Source organism: Nerophis ophidion, linkage group LG06 (genome assembly GCF_033978795.1).
Source record: "Nerophis ophidion isolate RoL-2023_Sa linkage group LG06, RoL_Noph_v1.0, whole genome shotgun sequence".
Classification (NCBI taxonomy): Eukaryota; Metazoa; Chordata; class Actinopteri; order Syngnathiformes; family Syngnathidae; genus Nerophis; species Nerophis ophidion.
The window spans coordinates 1,055,408-1,079,105 of NC_084616.1; the positions used below are offsets into that span (position 1 = coordinate 1,055,408).

Consider the following 23,698-nt stretch of genomic DNA (forward strand, 5'->3'; position numbering starts at 1 on the left):
AGAACACCTTGCAGCCGTAACTCTTCTGGGCTACAATATACACTACCTCAACCAACGCACGGAGAGGGTGGGGCGGGGGGTGTATTGTAGCTTGGAAGAGTTAGGGCTTCATGGGATTCTGGGTATTTTTTCTGTTGTGTTTATGTTGTGTTGCGGTGCAGATATTCTCCCAAAATGTGTTTGTCATTCCTGTTTGGTGTGGGTTCAGTGTGGCGCATATTTGTAACTAGGGCTGCAACTAACGATTAATTTGATAATCTATTAATCTGTCGATTATTACTTTGATTAATCAGATAAAAGAGACAAACTACATTTCTATACTTTATCTTTTAAAAACGCATACTGGCACCATCTTCTTTCAACTTGCCAAATAAAACAAGGCAAATAATACATTTTTTTTATTTTTATAAAGTGCACTATTGTCATGCATAATAGCAATTTCGTTTGGGGGAATTTCAAACTTGTCTATTACCTATTCCAACCATTCTGCAATGTTGGATGCTAAATGTCTGTCCTCTAGTGGCATGGTGGTAAGGCAGATTGACTTCATGTTCTATTCGTCTCCAATGTAGTGGCATGTATTGTCATTTTATTCATTATTAGTTAGCTTCAGAATAAAAATGTTAATGAAAATAATAACAGACGTGTTGTACCCTAATGTTGGTTTTACATAAAAATGCACACATTTAGTTGTATTCAGTGTGAAAATATTATTATATGGCTCTCACGGAAATGTATTTTAAAATATTTGGCTTCCATGGCTCTCGGCCAAAAAGGTTCTGACCCCTGGCTTAAACTGTCCATGTTGTCACTGGTTTTGTTTTGGCCAGCTACCCACTTGGTCCGGAAAAACAGCAGTGATGACGTCACCACTGTTTTCCACAAATATAATCGTCGGCGATACAATTTGTCGATAATTGATTTTTTTTTTTTTTTTTTTTTTTAATCAAACCATGAAGTGCCCAATAATTCCCACCTCTAATTAAGAGGTTGGTAGATGTATTTCCAAATGTTCATTTACCACTGCAGTTGAGATGTATTTGTTTTCATTCCAATAGCACGAAGGACCAGGAGGAGGAGGAGGAGGAGGAAGTGGACCAAGATTGTGAAAGAGAACCTGAAGCTCCTTCACTGAGGAAAAAGAAGGAAGCTACTCTCTCAGTAAGCATTTCATGCAACAACTCCAACCTTTGCCAATATGTTGTGGATGGGGGCTGTAACTAATAACTCTGTGAAACATTTACTATTACTCTTTTACATGGAAAAGCAATTGGTGAGATTATGTTCATGGACATTTGTGCTCTCTGCCGTGTATTTATTGTAGCTTCCGGCCGCATATATCACAATATAGTATTTGCCATGTAAATGATAATGGAACCATTTCAAAATGGGTTACAAAGGCTCCCAATTGAGTAGCTGGCGTACGCGCTAACATATTGCGTCATTTCCAGTTATGTTGTTTACAAATTGCTTCTATCTGTTCAAATGTAACAAGCACACATTTTTCTGGTTCACTACTTTCCACGCCTTTTGGGCAATACTAGAAATGTGGGTATGGATCCAATAACAGTAGTTACAGGGCCAGTATTGGCCATACCAATGCTGATACTTGCCATTTTCAAGTTAATTGAATTATTCCGTGTTTGATCACAATTCTAATCAGACAAAAAATACAGGATGGTGGTCTATTTACATGATTTCCTACTACTGGCTTAGATTTTAATTCCATTCCTTTGTTGTTTGCCCTTAAAGTCATCCAAGGAACAGTTTAACAATAATAAAAACAACCAAAGATGATTTTTTTTTTTTTGATGATAAAAAAATGATCTGTAATATCGACCATATAATGATACTGGGCTGTCTATTTGTAACAATCCACCTGCCTTTGTTTACGTTCGGGAGCTCTAGCTTGCAGTTAGCTTATTCTCCTACGGTGTTTAGTGTCTCATGTTTAGCTATTCCTTGTTCTCCCAGTGATAATAATACTTGTAAGAAACATAGTGTATTTGCTGCCATGAAGTCGAGGATTAATAACTTAGCAGTGACATTGCACTGTTGAAAGACATAAGCTGCTAGCTCTGATGTGTTTGCTATTTGCTGTGGAATTCACAGGACACTGCTCGAATGTGTCATGAACGTACGTATGCCGACCTAATGTACAACGTTGGAATCTTTGCTTGTTGCCATGCCCAGTCATGTGGTCATTGCTGGTGCAGACATCACTAATCCAGTTGAAGTAGGAAGTAGTGCTAGCAAGTCATTTCAGGATGTATCTCTTCACTCTTTGTTGACTTGCTAAAATGGCAAGAGTTAGTCAACTTCATGAAGTCTTTTGATTTTACGCAGTTATTTTCAGCCATGAGACTTTTTTTGTTGTTGTTGTTGAACCGAGTAGCTGCCTCTTTGGCAGAAAATGCCAACAATACAGTCCCCTCCTATAAAGAAGAATCCAATAAATGCTGGTGCACATCAAGGAAGTGTTAACCTTTCGTCCGTTTTGAGTCCCAATAGTGTGAATGTGTCCTTCATGTCTGTCGTCCAAGAAGTAGCCTGCAAACAGTTAAACAGGGATTATACACAATCATGAGGGCGCTTGTTGGAATATACTTCATTTTTGTGAAAAATGTTTCCAGCATGACCGGGTCATCAAATAATCAGTCTCACGTGACCGTACATGAAGACTTGGCACTTCATGAACAAAAAGTTAATTAAGTGATGCAGTGGTTTATTCTGTGAGCTGATGAATGTTGAGAAGGAAGTGATGCCACCTACTCAGTGGCCTAGTGGTTAGAGTCCGCCCTGAGATGGCTAGGTTGGGAGTTCAAACCCCGGCCGAGTCTTACCATAGACTATAAAAATGGGAGCCATTACCTCCCTGCTTGGCACTCAGCATCAAGGGTTGGAATTGGGGGTTAAATCACCATAAATGATTCCTGGGCGCGACACTGCTGCTGCCCACTGCTCCCCTCACCTCCCAGGTGGTGATTAAGGGTGATGGGTCAAATGGAGAGGACAAATTTCACCACAACTAGTGTGTGTGTGACAATCATTGGTACTTAAACTTTAACCTGTTTAGTAGTGTATTAAAAAAATCTGCGTTTCTAAATATGATGCGAATGTATTTCTACCTGTGCAGTAATTATCTGATGACAATTAAGAAGAGTTATAACATAGCTCAGATTTAAAAAAAAAAATGATTTCAAATGTATTTTAAAAGCTCCACTTAATGAGATTGGCGGTACTGTAGGTGTGTTAGGGTGAGCAAATCAAGCGCCCCTTTGCTCTTACCTGGTAGGAAGTGGCAAGTTTCCCTCAGTAGTTCAGAGTGATGTTCTATTTACCAGAGGAGTTTTTACGGTGCGCCCAAGGACAGCTGACTATAGTACGGCAGAAATAATACAAATATATTTGAAGTGTTATGCACTCTTTAGTTAAATGATAAATCCATGTCAAAATGCTGCAGTACAAACAAACAGTAAAAGCTTAGTCATGAAAAGAGATGAAATACCAAGGCGACGTTCACACTGCAGGATCGGGTGACCAATGCAGATTTTTCTTTGTCAAGTCCAATCTCTTTTTAAGGCTGTTCACTTTATAAAAATGGATTTCTAATGTGCACACGATGCAACGTTGCAAAGAAAAAATGGGTTCAACTCTGGTCGGTCTCAGTACTGCCGCACTTGTGGCAATGTCAAGGACTTTGTGCAATCAAAGTCAACATTTTCTCCACCAAATTACTGAGGAGCAGCAAGAGGACAAGTATTTTGGCTCTGGCAGTTTCACAGGATCTTTTGCTTCCACGTCTGCATGAAGAATGTGTCTGTAGGCCTGAGTTCCTAAAACATTTGATTTTCACCTGTCTTCTGCTCTGTTCATTTTGTTTTTTGATAAGTCTATTTTGTCAAATAATAATGCTGCTTATCTTTTTGATGATGTTGTGGTCTGATGAATGCCACACAAATTATGAAAGAGGCCCGGGTCGAATATGAAACATTTGGAATTGCACTCCTCACGTGGACATGAAAAAATCCCATACAGGTCGCATTTGGGCAAAATAGTAGGAATTGAGCAGCATTGTGAACAAATCCTAAGGTTAAAAGATTGTCATTGAAGCATAAGAAACACCAAGATGTGGCTTTTCTTTTTATTTGAGTTATTTAAAAAACAATATTTCACTTTTTACTTTTTGAGCACATTCATCAATACCGCTTTAATAAACATCCCTGCAGTTATATCTCCATTAAAACAATAATAGATGACTTCCTGCTTCTCAAGACTGATACATTGTCTCTTTCAGTGACGTGCGGTGAGGTTCATGGCTGGTGAGGCACTGACTTCATCACAGTCAGATTTATAAACATATGAACCCTATAGAGTATCTTATTCACCATTGGATTGGCAGCAGTTAACGGGTTATGTTTTAAAGCTCATAGCAGCATTCTTCCCTGCTTGGCACTCAGCATCAAGCGTTGGAATTGGGGGTTAAATCACCAAAAATGATTCCCGGCCGTTGCTTCTCACTGCTCCCCTCACCTCCCAGGGGGTAAACAAGGGGATGGGTCAAATGCAGAGGACAAATTTCACCACACCTAGTGTGTGTGTGTGTGTGTGTGTGTGTGTGTGTGTGTGTGTGTGACAATCATTGCTACTTTAACTTCATGTAGCAGGTACTTTAGCTAGTATAGTAGAAGTTCTCAATATTTGGGCTAATCAGAAGTTTAGATTACGACTCGGAGAGAGTAGGACAGACACAATTTAATACTTTAAATGATACTGGTGTTATTTAAACATGTACAGTGCAACAACTATTGGACAGACATTAATGGGAATGGCCATTCAAAACAAAAGAAAAAAACAAAGGAATCTCAACAAACAATGTTGGTTTAGTTCAGGTAATTCATAAAAAGTAATATCAAAAGTTCTTCAAGATTATAGGAGCCATATGAGACTGATCGCAGTCCATATGTGCATTGGCAGTTTATACAACCACACGGGTTGGCGTTGTGGATATGGTAGTTTGTAGTGAAAGTTCAGTTTATGGGCAGGTTGTGTATGAGGTAGTGCAAAAGGCTTCAGAGCAATGAAGTGCGAGGCAAGGCGTTCGGCTATAAGCCGCCTACTGGCCCGACCAGAGCAGGTGGGGTTCAGGGGTAGAGGAGGTGGAGATCCTCGGGCTCGAGGCCTATCTACAGCTTGCCATCCAAGACTTGGGGACCTGGCCTACGTAAACACTAGGGTCGGGTATTGTTTGAATTCGAACATTCCGATTCTTTGTTTCAATTCCGATTCCGATTCTTCTTGTACCATGCCGGGATCAATGTGTTTGACAGGTAGTCCCTGGAAGGTGGTATGTATTTTGGTTTGAGAGTTTTCACCATATCCCTGCAAACATAAACAAACTTAATGTTGCTGTTACTGTTTAGCCCAGTATCAATTAGCTTAGCTCTAACGTTATTGCTTAACTAACCTAAATGTTGGAGATTCCACCTCTGAAAAGGGATGCAGTCTTTTGACTATGTGTGCAGTGACCTTTCTGTGGCACCGACATCTTCCCCATTGCCGCTACGGTGAACTGAGTACGCTGAGCACATGGCGGAGCCTGGCTAGCAGGTTGTAAATTGTCCATGAAAAAATAAGCGGGCTAATTTGTTAGCTGCCTCAACGTTGGCGCAAAACACATTATTTATTGCATATATATTGTTTTACTTACCGGATTCGGACTGCAGTGCAGTCACCGAGGTGCCAGGCTGGGCGCCAGAGGCAGAGGACGGTCGGTGCAGCGCGTCGGAGACTGGACACACATTTATTTGTACTCCATGAACTCGGAGGTGCTTCATCATGTTCGACGTGCACCCTCTTAAGCACAAAACAGTCCTGTCGCACGGATTACATTTTGTCGATATTTCATTTTTTTTAGTAAAATAAAGCCACACTTTCGACCGCCGACGCCCGCTATCAATGCTTGACTGACTCACTCGGCTATGCTAACACTTCCGGCGGTGGGCGCTTCTTCGCTGGTGTTCAGCGGCTTCCTTCTTCTTCTGGTCGGCGGATTGGGTATCGAAACTGGGAATCGAAATTTAAACTTTTAAACGATTCCGGGAGAATCGGAAAGTTAGTCCCGGTTCCAATCGATACTCTACACCCAACCCTAGTAAACACAGAACCCAGAGTTCAACCAATGTGCGCACATAAATATCAACATTAAGTCATCCATCGTTCGAACTTCAATAAATAAATTACTCATTATTATTAGCGATAATACTGCTAACATTAACTATTAATCACATGTATGTAGAAAATAAACACGACAGTACACAGTCTTGTCTCTAGGACAGGTGTGACACAGTGTTGTCTCTAGGACAGGTGTGACACAGTGTTGTCTCTAGGACAGGTGTGACACAGTGTTGTCTCTAGGACAGGCGTGACACAGTGTTGTCTCTACGACAGGCGTGACGCAGTGTTGTCTCTACGACAGGTGTGACACAGTGTTGTCTCTAGGACAGGTGTGACACAGTGTTGTCTCTAGGACAGGCGTGACACAGTGTTGTCTCTACGACAGGCGTGACGCAGTGTTGTCTCTACGACAGGCGTGACACAGTGTTGTCTCTAGGACAGGCGTGACACAGTGTTGTCTCTACGAAAGGTGAGACGCAGTGTTGTCTCTACGACAGGTGAGACGCAGTGTTGTCTCTACGACAGGTGAGACGCAGTGTTGTCTCTACGACAGGTGAGACGCAGTGTTGTCTCTACGACAGGTGAGACGCAGTGTTGTCTCTACGACAGGTGTGACGCAGTGTTGTCTCTACGACAGGTGTGACGCAGTGTTGTCTCTACGACAGGTGTGACGCAGTGTTGTCTCTACGACAGGTGTGACGCAGTGTTGTCTCTACGACAGGTGTGACGCAGTGTTGTCACTAGGACAGGTGTGACGCAGTGTTGTCACTAGGACAGGTGTGACGCAGTGTTGTCACTAGGACAGGTGTGACGCAGTGTTGTCACTAGGACAGGTGTGACGCAGTGTTGTCACTAGGACAGGTGTGACGCAGTGTTGTCACTAGGACAGGTGTGACGCAGTGTTGTCACTAGGACAGGTGTGACGCAGTGTTGTCACTAGGACAGGTGTGACGCAGTGTTGTCACTAGGACAGGTGTGACGCAGTGTTGTCACTAGGACAGGTGTGACGCAGTGTTGTCACTAGGACAGGTGTGACGCAGTGTTGTCTCTAGGACAGGTGTGACACAGTGTTGTCTCTAGGACAGGTGTGACACAGTGTTGTCTCTAGGACAGGTGTGACACAGTGTTGTCTCTAGGACAGGTGTGACACAGTGTTGTCTCTAGGACAGGTGTGACACAGTGTTGTCTCTAGGACAGGTGTGACACAGTGTTGTCTCTAGGACAGGTGTGACACAGTGTTGTCTCTAGGACAGGTGTGACACAGTGTTGTCACTAGGACAGGTGTGACACAGTGTTGTCACTAGGACAGGTGTGACACAGTGTTGTCACTAGGACAGGTGTGACACAGTGTTGTCATTAGGACAGGTGTGACACAGTGTTGTCACTAGGACAGGTGTAACCGCGCTCCAGCGGCCGCGTTCATTCATTGTCTTTACTGTAGCATAAAAAATGCAGATGGTCTTAACACGCCACAATACTCACTCACCATATTTAATTACTTAAAGACTCGACATGAATATAAATTAAATCGGATCAGAAACATTGGAGGAAACGGGATTAAAACCCAATGCTAACAGCCCATAGAAAATACATGGGTACGGCTAGTAGCTACTATCAGCAAACAAATTCACTTACCAACTCGGCTTAATATCTCAACATCGACACACTCTTTGGTCGCAACTCGGCCCTGATGGTCGGCACATATAAGTTTACATTTAGTTGTAAAATATTAGACGGTTGTTTTTACGATATGCAGGCAAATGACAACTTTAAAACATAGCGGCTTCAGATCAGATGTCCCCATGCAGGCCTAGCCTGGTCGCAAGAATGATCCCTGGGATCACTAGCGCCCTCTACCACCAGGAGGCTGGAGAACAGGTGCCTCACACACTCTCTTCACAGCAGTCTTATGATTGGCCAGCACAAGAAATAGGTTACACACATACAGTTGTTGACAAAATACACTGTACATTATATACCTCAGCTAACTAAACTATGGAAATGTATAATATCATTCATATAGCAATAATGTCTCACTGCACAGCAGTTAGCAGAGTCATTGCACAATCCACGGGGAGGCTCAACTGGCTGCTGCCTCACCACAAGTCTCTTCTCAGTATTGGAACGGCAAATGTGAAAATTCAGCAATTTTGAATAAAAATGATCTAAAATTGGTGAAGTTAAATGGAAAATAACTTTATAGTATAATCCCTGGATATATATAACAATTTAAAATGTTTTTTTTTTCCACGATGGCACGTGAGGCCCTGCCTCACCTGACTGCAGGTCACTGGTCTCTTTTGGCCAGAGAAAAAAAATATTGTTTATCCCATCCTTTATCCTCTAATCAATGACATTTGATAAAGTTGCATTTCAAACTTTTCAAAATAAGTTTGATAAAGATCCATCCATCCATTTCCTTAAAAGCTGTTCTTGTTGAATAGAAGCTGAGCGTGCAAGTGGAGTAGGTGGTGTTCAAAGTGATTCTTAGGTTTTCTCTCCCTGCACAGAGCAAGCGCCCACACCTGACGGTGCCCAGACCTTTGAATCTGGGCGCCAAGAGGAAGCCCGCCAAAGACCCCTACGTGCCAACGGCTCAGCGCATAATGCAGCTCCAGCAGCGCACTCCTCAGCGCTTCCATCAGCTGAGTCGGCAGGCCATAGAAAAAGGTGTGGTTTTTATTTTTGCTGTGGCTGAGAGAGCCGCCTGGTGAAAATGTAATCCTCTCGCCAGGTCCGCCCAAAGCTAAGGGGCAGCGCCTGCAGCTCACTCGGCCTCAGTCCCCCAACTTCTCCACAAGACTGAGGAGCCGCCCCCCTGCTGTGAAGAGCAGCGCTCAACTGGAGGAGGAGGAGCTTCTCAAGTACGTTTTTATTCTTTTAATGTTGTCCATATTCTGGTCTCTGGTTGAAGTTAACTGCTGTCACTGTTTTGGGGGGAAGGTTCAATTTCAAGGCGGTGGAGCTGAACAAAAAGATCCTGGAGCAGCAGGAGTCTCTGAAGAAGCCGGTGGCCAAAGCATCCACCGTGCAAGAGGCCTTCACCATGCACATCGAGAAGCGGCTCCAGGAGAGGCAGGTCGGCAAAGCCCACGAAGAAGAAAAAGAAGCGCAGCCCGCCTTCAAAGCGCACGATCTGCCCAAGAAGATCCTGGAAGGGGTCGTGGTGAGTTCAAGTGTTGCACCAAGGCAGACGTGCTTAGTTCAAGGGTTTGTTGTCCACAGGGCGTTCCAGATAGGAAGGTCATACAGCCAACTGTGCCGCAGTCTCCTGCCTTCATCCTGGCCAAGAGGGCTCGCCCCGACATCAAAAATGAAGAGGTGAGGACACAGGAAACTGCTGCTCATTCAATGCATGGCTCAAACTGTTTTCACCTAAAAAAACAAAACAAACTGACCAATATTAAAATACAGTTGCATAGTGCAACCAAATATTCATTAAAAACAAGGCGGAGGTCTTATTTAACATGTAGATTTAAAACCCTGTACTTACTTTGGCGTAGCTCAGTCAGAGTCTCAGCTCTGTCGGCTTTGAAAGAATGTAGATACAGTTGTAGGCCTGAAATGAAGGTCCAATGCATTGATGGATGTCACACCTGCCTTGTAATGCCATGCAGAGGTACGCTTGGAACAGTTTTATAGACTAATGATATTGCTGTCAGGAAATATTTGAGAAGCACGGCACGAGAAAGCAACAATTAATGTCAATGTTAGCAATACTATTGTTAGCATTGACTATTGAGGTCCTCTCCAAGGTTCTCATAGTCATCATTGTCACTGGCGTCCCATTGGGTGTGAGTTCTCCTTGCCCTTATGTGGGTTCTACCGAGGATGTCGTAGTGGTTTGTACAGTCCTTTGAGACATTTGTGATTTAGAGCTATATGAACAAACATTGATTGACTATCATGACCATACAAGTGTAGAAATCCTCAATTAGACTTTTGGCTTTTAAAGGTAAGATGTCGGCCTCTTGTGTACTGCACAGTAGCCATCTTGTTTTGGTGGCCCACCACCTCCTTTACTTGGCTTTAAAAGTCACATGACTGATTTGATGGCCCCGCCCAGAGTGGCTGACCTTGACCTTGACGGCAAGGCAAAGCAACAAGTAAGGAGCGTGGAGTGCTAAGGGGGGAAAAAACCAAGTTGTACCTTGTTTCCAGGTGAAAGCTCCCTCGCCCATCAAGCATGTGCCGGTCCCTCACTTTGGCGTGACCTTTCACCCCATTCTGCCGGAGAAGCAGCACATCCAGGTGTGTCCCTTCTCCTTCGAGCAGCGGGAGCAGGCCAAGAAGCAGCAGAAGGAAAGCAGGGAGCAGAAAGAAGAAGAGGTGTGGTCCTCGTTCCAAACCAGTCCTGCGTCTGCCTTTTGATGGCCGGCCTTTAAGTCTGTCTTCTTGCCCGCCTGCCAGCTTCCTGCCTTCAAGGCTCAGCCGCTGCCACACTTTGACACCGTGGTCCTGCCAGAGAGGAAGAAGCTGGAGCCCACAAAGCCGGAACCCTTCAGGCTGCTGGTGGACCAACGTGGCTCCGTGAAGAACGAGCGCTGGGAACAGATGGTAGGTACACCTCACCCTGGACTTCTCCTCACTCCACCTGACTCTGGTCTTGGCCTTTAGGTGAAGGAGGAGCAGAAGAAAATGAAAGAAGCAACGACATTTAAAGCCAGGCCCAACAAAATCACACTCAAAGAACCTTTCCAGCCCAAAAAGGAAGATCGCACGTCAGTGGGTAAGTCTTTTTACATCCTGGGGATGTCATCACTTCAAATCCTTTCCTTTTCTCCGTGCTTATTTTATTTGCTACATGCTGAAATGAAAAGTCGGACCAGTAGATGGTAGTCACACATAAGAGATGCTTGCTGACTGCCATATGACGCTAGTAAACTACACCAAAACATGAAATGTTCCACTGAGAATATAGAACACCACACAAAAAAATCTGTCAGTGTTTAAGTCCAACTTTAATAAACTAAGAAGCCCCACCCACCGCCTGACGGAATGTCAGATTACTTTAGCATTCTGGCTAACATAGTCAGGCGTACTGTGCTTCAACATACACTATTACTATAAGGATCCCAACATAACAACTATTACACATAGCTCGGTTGGTAGAGTGGCCGTGCCAGCAACTTAAGGGTTGCAGGTTCGATTCCCGCTTCCGCCATCCTAGTCACTGCCGTTGTGTCCTTGGGCAAGACACTTGACCCACCTGCTCCCAGTGCCACCCACACTACTTTAAATGTAACTTAGATATTGGGTTTCACTATGTAAAGCGCTTTGAGTCACTGGAGAAAAGTGCTATATAAATATAATTCACTTCACATTATTTAGAGTTTTGTTTCACAATATTAAGCAAAAGCATCTTTTCTTACCTTCTGGTACCTGCTGATGTGTGTTTGGGATCTGCATAAGTCCTGATAATGTGTGAGCCAACACAAGCATCTTCTTGTTAATATCCAGTAGTGTAAAGTTCTTACTTACATCTGTGGAAGCACTACAACTTGCTGCTGTAGTAACTTGACATTAGATCCATAGTACCTGCTTGATTACATTCACTTATTCACCCAAGGAACTTTACTTAATCCACGGCTGGTCACGGGACACATGAGGAGATGCTGCTCCGTTATTGATGGAAGTCAAGTGTCAATGTCATTAAAGCAGTTAGCGCCATCTTCCACTCCCGTCCTTGCACGCTACACCAAAGAGAAGCCACTGTCCAAGTGGAGGCACGTAAATAAGAGCACCCACACAACAGTGCATCCTGAAGAGAAGATCATGTGTAAAACATCATCGATGCAAAGAAGCACCATCGCGTGTCACGTGGGCCCAGAAGTTAGTTAGTTGTCCTTTGAAACGTGTGTAGAAGTGGAACATGCTTACTAGTTAGTTGTCCTTTTGAAACATGTGTAGAAGTGGAACATGCTTACTAGTTAGTTGTCCTTTGAAACGTGTGTAGAAGTGGAACATGCTTACTAGTTAGTTGTACTTTGAAACGTGTGTAGAAGTGGAACATGGTTACTAGTTAGTTGTCCTTTGAAACGTGTGTAGAAGTGGAACATGGTTATTAGTTAGTTGTACTTTGAAACGTGTGTAGAAGTGGAACATGCTTACTAGTTAGTTGTCCTTTGAAACGTGTGTAGAAGTGGAACATGGTTACTAGTTAGTTGTACTTTGAAACGTGTGTAGAAGTGGAACATGCTTACTAGTTAGTTGTCCTTTGAAACGTGTGTAGAAGTGGAACATGCTTACTAGTTAGTTGTACTTTGAAACGTGTGTAGAAGTGGAACATGGTTACTAGTTAGTTGTCCTTTGAAACGTGTGTAGAAGTGGAACATGGTTATTAGTTAGTTGTACTTTGAAACGTGTGTAGAAGTGGAACATGCTTACTAGTTAGTTGTACTTTGAAACGTGTGTAGAAGTGGAACATGCTTACTAGTTAGTTGTCCTTTGAAATGTGTGTAGAAGTGGAACATGGTTACTAGTTAGTTGTCCTTTCAAACGTGTGTAGAAGTGGAACATGCTTACTAGTTAGTTGTCCTTTTTAAACGTGTGTAGAAGTGGAACATGGTTACTAGTTAGTTGTCCTTTGAAACGTGTGTAGAAGTGGAACATGCTTACTAGTTAGTTGTCCTTTTTAAACGTGTGTAGAAGTGGAACATGGTTACTAGTTAGTTGTACTTTGAAACGTGTGTAGAAGTGGAACATGCTTACTAGTTAGTTGTCCTTTGAAACGTGTGTAGAAGTGGAACATGCTTACTAGTTAGTTGTACTTTGAAACGTGTGTAGAAGTGGAACATGGTTACTAGTTAGTTGTCCTTTGAAACGTGTGTAGAAGTGGAACATGGTTATTAGTTAGTTGTACTTTGAAACGTGTGTAGAAGTGGAACATGCTTACTAGTTAGTTGTACTTTGAAACGTGTGTAGAAGTGGAACATGCTTACTAGTTAGTTGTCCTTTGAAATGTGTGTAGAAGTGGAACATGGTTACTAGTTAGTTGTCCTTTCAAACGTGTGTAGAAGTGGAACATGCTTACTAGTTAGTTGTCCTTTGAAACGTGTGTAGAAGTGGAACATGCTTACTAGTTAGTTGTCCTTTGAAACGTGTGTAGAAGTGGAACATGCTTACTAGTTAGTTGTCCTTTGAAACGTGTGTAGAAGTGGAACATGCTTACTAGTTAGTTGTCCTTTGAAACGTGTGTAGAAGTGGAACATGCTTACTAGTTAGTTGTCCTTTTGAAACGTGTGTAGAAGTGGAACATGCTTACTAGTTAGTTGTACTTTGAAACGTGTGTAGAAGTGGAACATGCTTACTAGTTAGTTGTCCTTTTGAAACATGTGTAGAAGTGGAACATGCTTACTAGTTAGTTGTCCTTTGAAACGTGTGTAGAAGTGGAACATGCTTACTAGTTAGTTGTACTTTGAAACGTGTGTAGAAGTGGAACATGCTTACTAGTTAGTTGTCCTTTGAAACGTGTGTAGAAGTGGAACATGGTTATTAGTTAGTTGTACTTTGAAACGTGTGTAGAAGTGGAACATGGTTACTAGTTAGTTGTCCTTTTGAAACGTGTGTAGAAGTGGAACATGCTTACTAGTTAGTTGTCCTTTGAAACGTGTGTAGAAGTGGAACATGCTTACTAGTTAGTTGTCCTTTGAAACGTGTGTAGAAGTGGAACATGGTTATTAGTTAGTTGTACTTTGAAACGTGTGTAGAAGTGGAACATGGTTATTAGTTAGTTGTACTTTGAAACGTGTGTAGAAGTGGAACATGCTTACTAGTTAGTTGTCCTTTGAAACGTGTGTAGAAGTGGAACATGCTTACTAGTTAGTTGTCCTTTGAAACGTGTGTAGAAGTGGAACATGGTTACTAGTTAGTTGTCCTTTGAAACGTGTGTAGAAGTGGAACATGCTTACTAGTTAGTTGTACTTTGAAACGTGTGTAGAAGTGGAACATGGTTACTAGTTAGTTGTCCTTTGAAACGTGTGTAGAAGTGGAACATGCTTACTAGTTAGTTGTCCTTTGAAACGTGTGTAGAAGTGGAACATGGTTATTAGTTAGTTGTCCTTTGAAACGTGTGTAGAAGTGGAACATGGTTACTAGTTAGTTGTACTTTGAAACGTGTGTAGAAGTGGAACATGCTTACTAGTTAGTTGTACTTTGAAACGTGTGTAGAAGTGGAACATGGTTACTAGTTAGTTGTCCTTTGAAACGTGTGTAGAAGTGGAACATGGTTACTAGTTAGTTGTCCTTTGAAACGTGTGTAGAAGTGGAACATGCTTACTAGTTAGTTGTACTTTGAAACGTGTGTAGAAGTGGAACATGGTTACTAGTTAGTTGTCCTTTGAAACGTGTGTAGAAGTGGAACATGGTTACTAGTTAGTTGTCCTTTCAAACGTGTGTAGAAGTGGAACATGCTTACTAGTTAGTTGTACTTTGAAACGTGTGTAGAAGTGGAACATGGTTACTAGTTAGTTGTCCTTTGAAACGTGTGTAGAAGTGGAACATGGTTATTAGTTAGTTGTACTTTGAAACGTGTGTAGAAGTGGAACATGCTTACTAGTTAGTTGTACTTTGAAACGTGTGTAGAAGTGGAACATGCTTACTAGTTAGTTGTCCTTTTTAAACGTGTGTAGAAGTGGAACATGGTTACTAGTTAGTTGTCCTTTCAAACGTGTGTAGAAGTGGAACATGCTTACTAGTTGTCCTTTTTAAACGTGTGTAGAAGTGGAACATGGTTACTAGTTAGTTGTCCTTTGAAACGTGTGTAGAAGTGGAACATGCTTACTAGTTAGTTGTCCTTTTTAAACGTGTGTAGAAGTGGAACATGGTTACTAGTTAGTTGTACTTTGAAACGTGTGTAGAAGTGGAACATGCTTACTAGTTAGTTGTCCTTTGAAACGTGTGTAGAAGTGGAACATGCTTACTAGTTAGTTGTACTTTGAAACGTGTGTAGAAGTGGAACATGGTTACTAGTTAGTTGTCCTTTGAAACGTGTGTAGAAGTGGAACATGGTTATTAGTTAGTTGTACTTTGAAACGTGTGTAGAAGTGGAACATGCTTACTAGTTAGTTGTACTTTGAAACGTGTGTAGAAGTGGAACATGCTTACTAGTTAGTTGTCCTTTGAAATGTGTGTAGAAGTGGAACATGGTTACTAGTTAGTTGTCCTTTCAAACGTGTGTAGAAGTGGAACATGCTTACTAGTTAGTTGTCCTTTGAAACGTGTGTAGAAGTGGAACATGCTTACTAGTTAGTTGTCCTTTGAAACGTGTGTAGAAGTGGAACATGCTTACTAGTTAGTTGTCCTTTGAAACGTGTGTAGAAGTGGAACATGCTTACTAGTTAGTTGTCCTTTGAAACGTGTGTAGAAGTGGAACATGCTTACTAGTTAGTTGTCCTTTTGAAACGTGTGTAGAAGTGGAACATGGTTACTAGTTAGTTGTACTTTGAAACGTGTGTAGAAGTGGAACATGGTTACTAGTTAGTTGTCCTTTGAAACGTGTGTAGAAGTGGAACATGCTTACTAGTTAGTTGTACTTTGAAACGTGTGTAGAAGTGGAACATGGTTACTAGTTAGTTGTCCTTTGAAACGTGTGTAGAAGTGGAACATGGTTACTAGTTAGTTGTACTTTGAAACGTGTGTAGAAGTGGAACATGCTTACTAGTTAGTTGTACTTTGAAACGTGTGTAGAAGTGGAACATGGTTACTAGTTAGTTGTCCTTTGAAACGTGTGTAGAAGTGGAACATGGTTACTAGTTAGTTGTCCTTTGAAACGTGTGTAGAAGTGGAACATGGTTATTAGTTAGTTGTACTTTGAAACGTGTGTAGAAGTGGAACATGGTTATTAGTTAGTTGTACTTTGAAACGTGTGTAGAAGTGGAACATGCTTACTAGTTAGTTGTCCTTTGAAACGTGTGTAGAAGTGGAACATGCTTACTAGTTAGTTGTACTTTGAAACGTGTGTAGAAGTGGAACATGCTTACTAGTTAGTTGTCCTTTTGAAACATGTGTAGAAGTGGAACATGCTTACTAGTTAGTTGTCCTTTGAAACGTGTGTAGAAGTGGAACATGCTTACTAGTTAGTTGTACTTTGAAACGTGTGTAGAAGTGGAACATGCTTACTAGTTAGTTGTCCTTTGAAACGTGTGTAGAAGTGGAACATGGTTATTAGTTAGTTGTACTTTGAAACGTGTGTAGAAGTGGAACATGGTTACTAGTTAGTTGTCCTTTTGAAACGTGTGTAGAAGTGGAACATGCTTACTAGTTAGTTGTCCTTTGAAACGTGTGTAGAAGTGGAACATGCTTACTAGTTAGTTGTCCTTTGAAACGTGTGTAGAAGTGGAACATGGTTATTAGTTAGTTGTACTTTGAAACGTGTGTAGAAGTGGAACATGGTTATTAGTTAGTTGTACTTTGAAACGTGTGTAGAAGTGGAACATGCTTACTAGTTAGTTGTCCTTTGAAACGTGTGTAGAAGTGGAACATGCTTACTAGTTAGTTGTCCTTTGAAACGTGTGTAGAAGTGGAACATGGTTACTAGTTAGTTGTCCTTTGAAACGTGTGTAGAAGTGGAACATGCTTACTAGTTAGTTGTACTTTGAAACGTGTGTAGAAGTGGAACATGGTTACTAGTTAGTTGTCCTTTGAAACGTGTGTAGAAGTGGAACATGCTTACTAGTTAGTTGTCCTTTGAAACGTGTGTAGAAGTGGAACATGGTTATTAGTTAGTTGTACTTTGAAACGTGTGTAGAAGTGGAACATGGTTACTAGTTAGTTGTCCTTTGAAACGTGTGTAGAAGTGGAACATGGTTACTAGTTAGTTGTACTTTGAAACGTGTGTAGAAGTGGAACATGCTTACTAGTTAGTTGTACTTTGAAACGTGTGTAGAAGTGGAACATGGTTACTAGTTAGTTGTCCTTTGAAACGTGTGTAGAAGTGGAACATGGTTACTAGTTAGTTGTCCTTTGAAACGTGTGTAGAAGTGGAACATGGTTACTAGTTAGTTGTACTTTGAAACGTGTGTAGAAGTGGAACATGGTTACTAGTTAGTTGTCCTTTGAAACGTGTGTAGAAGTGGAACATGCTTACTAGTTAGTTGTACTTTGAAACGTGTGTAGAAGTGGAACATGGTTACTAGTTAGTTGTCCTTTGAAACGTGTGTAGAAGTGGAACATGGTTACTAGTTAGTTGTCCTTTCAAACGTGTGTAGAAGTGGAACATGCTTACTAGTTAGTTGTACTTTGAAACGTGTGTAGAAGTGGAACATGGTTACTAGTTAGTTGTCCTTTGAAACGTGTGTAGAAGTGGAACATGGTTATTAGTTAGTTGTACTTTGAAACGTGTGTAGAAGTGGAACATGCTTACTAGTTAGTTGTACTTTGAAACGTGTGTAGAAGTGGAACATGCTTACTAGTTAGTTGTCCTTTTTAAACGTGTGTAGAAGTGGAACATGGTTACTAGTTAGTTGTCCTTTCAAACGTGTGTAGAAGTGGAACATGCTTACTAGTTGTCCTTTTTAAACGTGTGTAGAAGTGGAACATGGTTACTAGTTAGTTGTCCTTTGAAACGTGTGTAGAAGTGGAACATGCTTACTAGTTAGTTGTCCTTTTTAAACGTGTGTAGAAGTGGAACATGGTTACTAGTTAGTTGTACTTTGAAACGTGTGTAGAAGTGGAACATGCTTACTAGTTAGTTGTCCTTTGAAACGTGTGTAGAAGTGGAACATGCTTACTAGTTAGTTGTACTTTGAAACGTGTGTAGAAGTGGAACATGGTTACTAGTTAGTTGTCCTTTGAAACGTGTGTAGAAGTGGAACATGGTTATTAGTTAGTTGTACTTTGAAACGTGTGTAGAAGTGGAACATGCTTACTAGTTAGTTGTACTTTGAAACGTGTGTAGAAGTGGAACATGCTTACTAGTTAGTTGTCCTTTGAAATGTGTGTAGAAGTGGAACATGGTTACTAGTTAGTTGTCCTTTCAAACGTGTGTAGAAGTGGAACATGCTTACTAGTTAGTTGTCCTTTGAAACGTGTGTAGAAGTGGAACATGCTTACTAGTTAGTTGTCCTTTGAAACGTGTGTAGAAGTGGAACATGCTTACTAGTTAGTTGTCCTTTGAAACGTGTGTAGAAGTGGAACATGCTTACTAGTTAGTTGTCCTTTGAAACGTGTGTAGAAGTGGAACATGCTTACTAGTTAGTTGTCCTTTTGAAACGTGTGTAGAAGTGGAACATGCTTACTAGTTAGTTGTACTTTGAAACGTGTGTAGAAGTGGAACATGCTTACTAGTTAGTTGTCCTTTTGAAACGTGTGTAGAAGTGGAACATGCTTACTAGTTAGTTGTCCTTTGAAACGTGTGTAGAAGTGGAACATGCTTACTAGTTAGTTGTACTTTGAAACGTGTGTAGAAGTGGAACATGCTTACTAGTTAGTTGTCCTTTGAAACGTGTGTAGAAGTGGAACATGCTTACTAGTTAGTTGTCCTTTGAAACGTGTGTAGAAGTGGAACATGGTTATTAGTTAGTTGTACTTTGAAACGTGTGTAGAAGTGGAACATGGTTATTAGTTAGTTGTACTTTGAAACGTGTGTAGAAGTGGAACATGCTTACTAGTTAGTTGTCCTTTGAAACGTGTGTAGAAGTGGAACATGCTTACTAGTTAGTTGTCCTTTGAAACGTGTGTAGAAGTGGAACATGGTTACTAGTTAGTTGTCCTTTGAAACGTGTGTAGAAGTGGAACATGCTTACTAGTTAGTTGTACTTTGAAACGTGTGTAGAAGTGGAACATGGTTACTAGTTAGTTGTCCTTTGAAACGTGTGTAGAAGTGGAACATGCTTACTAGTTAGTTGTCCTTTGAAACGTGTGTAGAAGTGGAACATGGTTATTAGTTAGTTGTACTTTGAAACGTGTGTAGAAGTGGAACATGGTTACTAGTTAGTTGTCCTTTGAAACGTGTGTAGAAGTGGAACATGGTTACTAGTTAGTTGTACTTTGAAACGTGTGTAGAAGTGGAACATGCTTACTAGTTAGTTGTACTTTGAAACGTGTGTAGAAGTGGAACATGGTTACTAGTTAGTTGTCCTTTCAAACGTGTGTAGAAGTGGAACATGCTTACTAGTTAGTTGTCCTTTGAAACGTGTGTAGAAGTGGAACATGGTTACTAGTTAGTTGTCCTTTGAAACGTGTGTAGAAGTGGAACATGGTTACTAGTTAGTTGTACTTTGAAACGTGTGTAGAAGTGGAACATGGTTACCAGTTAGTTGTCCTTTGAAACGTGTGTAGAAGTGGAACATGCTTACTAGTTAGTTGTACTTTGAAACATGTGTAGAAGTGGAACATGGTTACTAGTTAGTTGTCCTTTGAAACGTGTGTAGAAGTGGAACATGGTTACTAGTTAGTTGTCCTTTCAAACGTGTGTAGAAGTGGAACATGCTTACTAGTTAGTTGTCCTTTTTAAACGTGTGTAGAAGTGGAACATGGTTACTAGTTAGTTGTCCTTTCAAACGTGTGTAGAAGTGGAACATGCTTACTAGTTAGTTGTCCTTTTTAAACGTGTGTAGAAGTGGAACATGGTTACTAGTTAGTTGTACTTTGAAACGTGTGTAGAAGTGGAACATGGTTACTAGTTAGTTGTACTTTGAAACGTGTGTAGAAGTGGAACATGCTTACTAGTTAGTTGTACTTTGAAACGTGTGTAGAAGTGGAACATGGTTACTAGTTAGTTGTCCTTTGAAACGTGTGTAGAAGTGGAACATGGTTACTAGTTAGTTGTCCTTTCAAACGTGTGTAGAAGTGGAACATGCTTACTAGTTAGTTGTCCTTTTTAAACGTGTGTAGAAGTGGAACATGGTTACTAGTTAGTTGTCCTTTCAAACGTGTGTAGAAGTGGAACATGCTTACTAGTTAGTTGTCCTTTTTAAACGTGTGTAGAAGTGGAACATGGTTACTAGTTAGTTGTACTTTGAAACGTGTGTAGAAGTGGAACATGGTTACTAGTTAGTTGTACTTTGAAACGTGTGTAGAAGTGGAACATGCTTACTAGTTAGTTGTACTTTGAAACGTGTGTAGAAGTGGAACATGCTTACTAGTTAGTTGTACTTTGAAACGTGTGTAGAAGTGGAACATGGTTACTAGTTAGTTGTACTTTGAAACGTGTGTAGAAGTGGAACATGCTTACTAGTTAGTTGTACTTTGAAACGTGTGTAGAAGTGGAACATGGTTACTAGTTAGTTGTACTTTGAAACGTGTGTAGAAGTGGAACATGCTTACTAGTTAGTTGTACTTTGAAACGTGTGTAGAAGTGGAACATGGTTACTAGTTAGTTGTCCTTTGAAACGTGTGTAGAAGTGGAACATGGTTATTAGTTAGTTGTACTTTGAAACGTGTGTAGAAGTGGAACATGCTTACTAGTTAGTTGTACTTTGAAACGTGTGTAGAAGTGGAACATGCTTACTAGTTAGTTGTACTTTGAAACGTGTGTAGAAGTGGAACATGCTTACTAGTTAGTTGTACTTTGAAATGTGTGTAGAAGTGGAACATGGTTACTAGTTAGTTGTCCTTTGAAACGTGTGTAGAAGTGGAAGCCTTCCAGCTGGCGACGGAGCGGCGAGCCCGAGAGCGCGATGACTTCCAGCAGATGTTGTCCCAGAAGGAGGCGCTGTGTGCTCTCATGGAGGAGCAGCAAAGACGTCAGGAGGAGGACAAGCAGAAGATGGAAGTCACCAAACTACGACAGGAACAAGTACGTACAACACTCATCTTAGGTCTGGGTTCTTGCACACAAGTCACCTTGATGAATGTCATCTCACAACATTTCTGCAAGTGTTTGCTTTCACTTTTTGGGGCTTTGAAAAATGTTGATGTTCCGTTTAAGAAATGTTTTTTGAATAAGAAGAAGCTGCTATTGAGGCCATACAGCACCTGGGAGTCCATACTTTTATTTGCCAATACAATGTACCATTTGGCATATAATAACTGCATTTAGTTTTTCCTTACAATTCTGACAGTCATTTCAGTTTCTTAGGTGTGTTGCTGTACTCTGTCATTAGGTTGCGCCCTACAAAGTGTTTGTACAGTCAGTAATGTGCCAGCTGTTTAATTGTAATGTGCATCTTAGTTGTGGTTTCATTGGCAAATTCAGAGTTGTTGAAATCGCCATGTAAAATTGCTAATGCTAATCAATAGCAAGTGTATGGCATATAATTTAGCATCCAGCTTAGGGTTGTCCCGTTCCGATATTTGGATCGGTTTGGCCGCTGATATTTGCCCAAAAAATGCGTATTGGCAAAGCATGGGAAAATGCCGATCCAGATCCAGTTTAAAACAAAAAAACGCACCGATTTAAATAGTACATTCCACTCTACTGCTGCTCCCTACGCTCCGTTCCGCATTTTCCAGCACACCTTCAAAACATCCACAGGTCTGTGTTCTAACCTTTCAGACGGCCGTGTGAATTAAAAGTTACAGTAAAAATGTCAGCTGTGTGGGATTATTTTACCCTACAAAAAGATGAAGAGGTGGAGTGTAAAACATGCCACAATAAAGTGAAGTGTGGTGGTAAAGTTGTAAGACATTTAAAATGACTTTTGAGAGTGAGAGGCTTTTTAGCACAGCCTCACTCATCATTGATGAAGACAGGAGCAGGCTGACACCTGAGCATCTTGAAGACAGGAGCAGGCTGACACCTGAGCATCTTGAAGACAGGAGCAGGCTGACACCTGAGCATCTTGAAGTGCTCGTCTTTCTTAGAAACAATCTCCCCATTATGCTTGGACTTCAAATGTTTGTCACCCTGACTGGGGCAAACATTTGAAAGGAGTGTATAGATAGTTTTTTTTTTAAGTTTACACTTGTTGAAGAGCAAGTATTGATGCTGAGTTATAGACATTTCATCCCACTCAGGTTGTTTTTGCTTTTTTTAATAATGTTTACAGCATTTTTTGCACTTTATACTGTTCACTTTTTTACTCTCTAATGATGTCATTTCTGTTTGTCATGTATAATTTTGTCTATTTTGTGTTTATCCTTGAATACCAACTATTGTGTATTAGTCAAACTCACCTAATTCAGCTGGCTAGTTGTCATCAAGAGTACTAAAACATGAATCTGATAACTAAGTAGGCTAAATAACTTTAATACATGCTCAGATTGGTCGGTATCGGATAGGAAGTGCAAAAACCCGGATCGGAACATCCCTAATCCAGCTAGCACATTTTGAAAAGTGGACCTTTTTTTGGAGCGCTTTCTATCGGGCTTGTTTGGAGAATGACAGCATTGCATGGAGGCAGTCTTCTATGAAGGTTTGCCCGCCAAGTGCTTGAGCCGGTGAGTCTGCAGCAGGAAGTGACGTCATGAACAATCAAGGTGTCGAAATATGCTACCGTTTGATTTGAGGTGAACTGGTACCCGGTAGCACCGACTCCAGTTGGGTGCTGGTCTTTTTGAATGTTCTCTACTTTTGTGTTTTTGATGATAAAATCTATTCTTTTTATTGCAACATTTAAAAATGATCTTGTTTTATAATCATTTGCAGAGGTGACACTGAGTTGCAAGTTATTTGGTTGTGCCCAAAAGTGTTAGTACTGTAAGTATGGTCCTCATTATGCACCAGCTGTTTGTAACATTTATCTTACTTGACTATTTTCATGACCAAATTTGGAGGCGTTAAAGTCGCTAATGCTAATCCTAGCATGTCATTTTTTGGAAAAGTAGAGCCTCGCCTAGCTTGTGTTGGAGTGTTTGTTTCAGTCTGTTGCTTTGTTGCCATTGAAAACTGCAATAGTTTGTCAGAGTTTGCTCTTGGTGCTGCTGGAGTGATCGCCAAGTGACCAGGTACCAAAACAAAATGGCAGCGTTGGCTTTTAGGAGTCGGTGCCTGCTAGGACTGACTGGATTCAGTTTGTTTAAAAAATAAAATAAAGTACTGGACTTTGTTTTGACCAAATGTAGTTCTGTACATGCTGTCCCCGCTCCACTTTCTCCAAAATAAAGTACTGGACTTTGTTTTGACCAAATGTAGTTCTGTACATGCTGTCCCCGCTCCACTTTGTCCAAGAGCATGAATGAAGCAGCTGATGTTTCCCACAGGTGCACAAGGCCCAGCGCATCCGTCACTACAAGACGGTGGAAGTGAAGAAGAGTGAAGCGGCTCTCACAGTCCCAAAGTCCCCAAACTTCTCTGATCGCTTCCGCCTATAATCTCTTTTTTTTATCGCTATTGATTGTTTATTTTTTCCATTGCAATAAAGTTTTCTATTCTATGTAAGCAGTGACTGATTAGTCAGTTGATGGCTCTTCGCTTAAAGGGTTGGTCCCTTTTTTGTTCTTTTTATCCATTTTTAAATGGCAAATAACATGTGAGTATTATAAATGTGTAAGTGACATGTTTGCTCTATTAGTTAAATTAAATGTGCTCATAAACGTCATGTGTGATTGATTAAATGTTATTTAAAGGTGGCCTGAAACGACACATTAGTCACATTGTCCAATAAACACAAGGAATCTGCGGCTGCTGTTTGCTTGACAC

General features: G+C 41.1%; 1 protein-coding gene across 2 annotated transcripts in view; it reads left to right on the forward strand.

Moving 5' to 3' along the window:
• LOC133554030 (targeting protein for Xklp2-B-like) overlaps window positions 1-23,595 on the forward strand; it is a 33,906-nt gene extending 10,311 nt beyond the window's left edge. For both annotated transcript variants that reach the window (XM_061902368.1, XM_061902369.1), the window contains 10 exons: window positions 1,059-1,161; window positions 8,688-8,847; window positions 8,912-9,041; window positions 9,121-9,343; window positions 9,403-9,498; window positions 10,339-10,506; window positions 10,588-10,734; window positions 10,795-10,906; window positions 20,748-20,914; window positions 23,260-23,595. In XM_061902368.1, the coding sequence (XP_061758352.1) occupies window positions 1,059-1,161; window positions 8,688-8,847; window positions 8,912-9,041; window positions 9,121-9,343; window positions 9,403-9,498; window positions 10,339-10,506; window positions 10,588-10,734; window positions 10,795-10,906; window positions 20,748-20,914; window positions 23,260-23,370 (1,417 nt within the window). In that variant the 3' untranslated portion in view covers window positions 23,371-23,595. The remainder of the gene's footprint in view (window positions 1-1,058; window positions 1,162-8,687; window positions 8,848-8,911; window positions 9,042-9,120; window positions 9,344-9,402; window positions 9,499-10,338; window positions 10,507-10,587; window positions 10,735-10,794; window positions 10,907-20,747; window positions 20,915-23,259) is intronic.
• The last annotated feature ends 103 nt before the right edge of the window (window positions 23,596-23,698 follow it).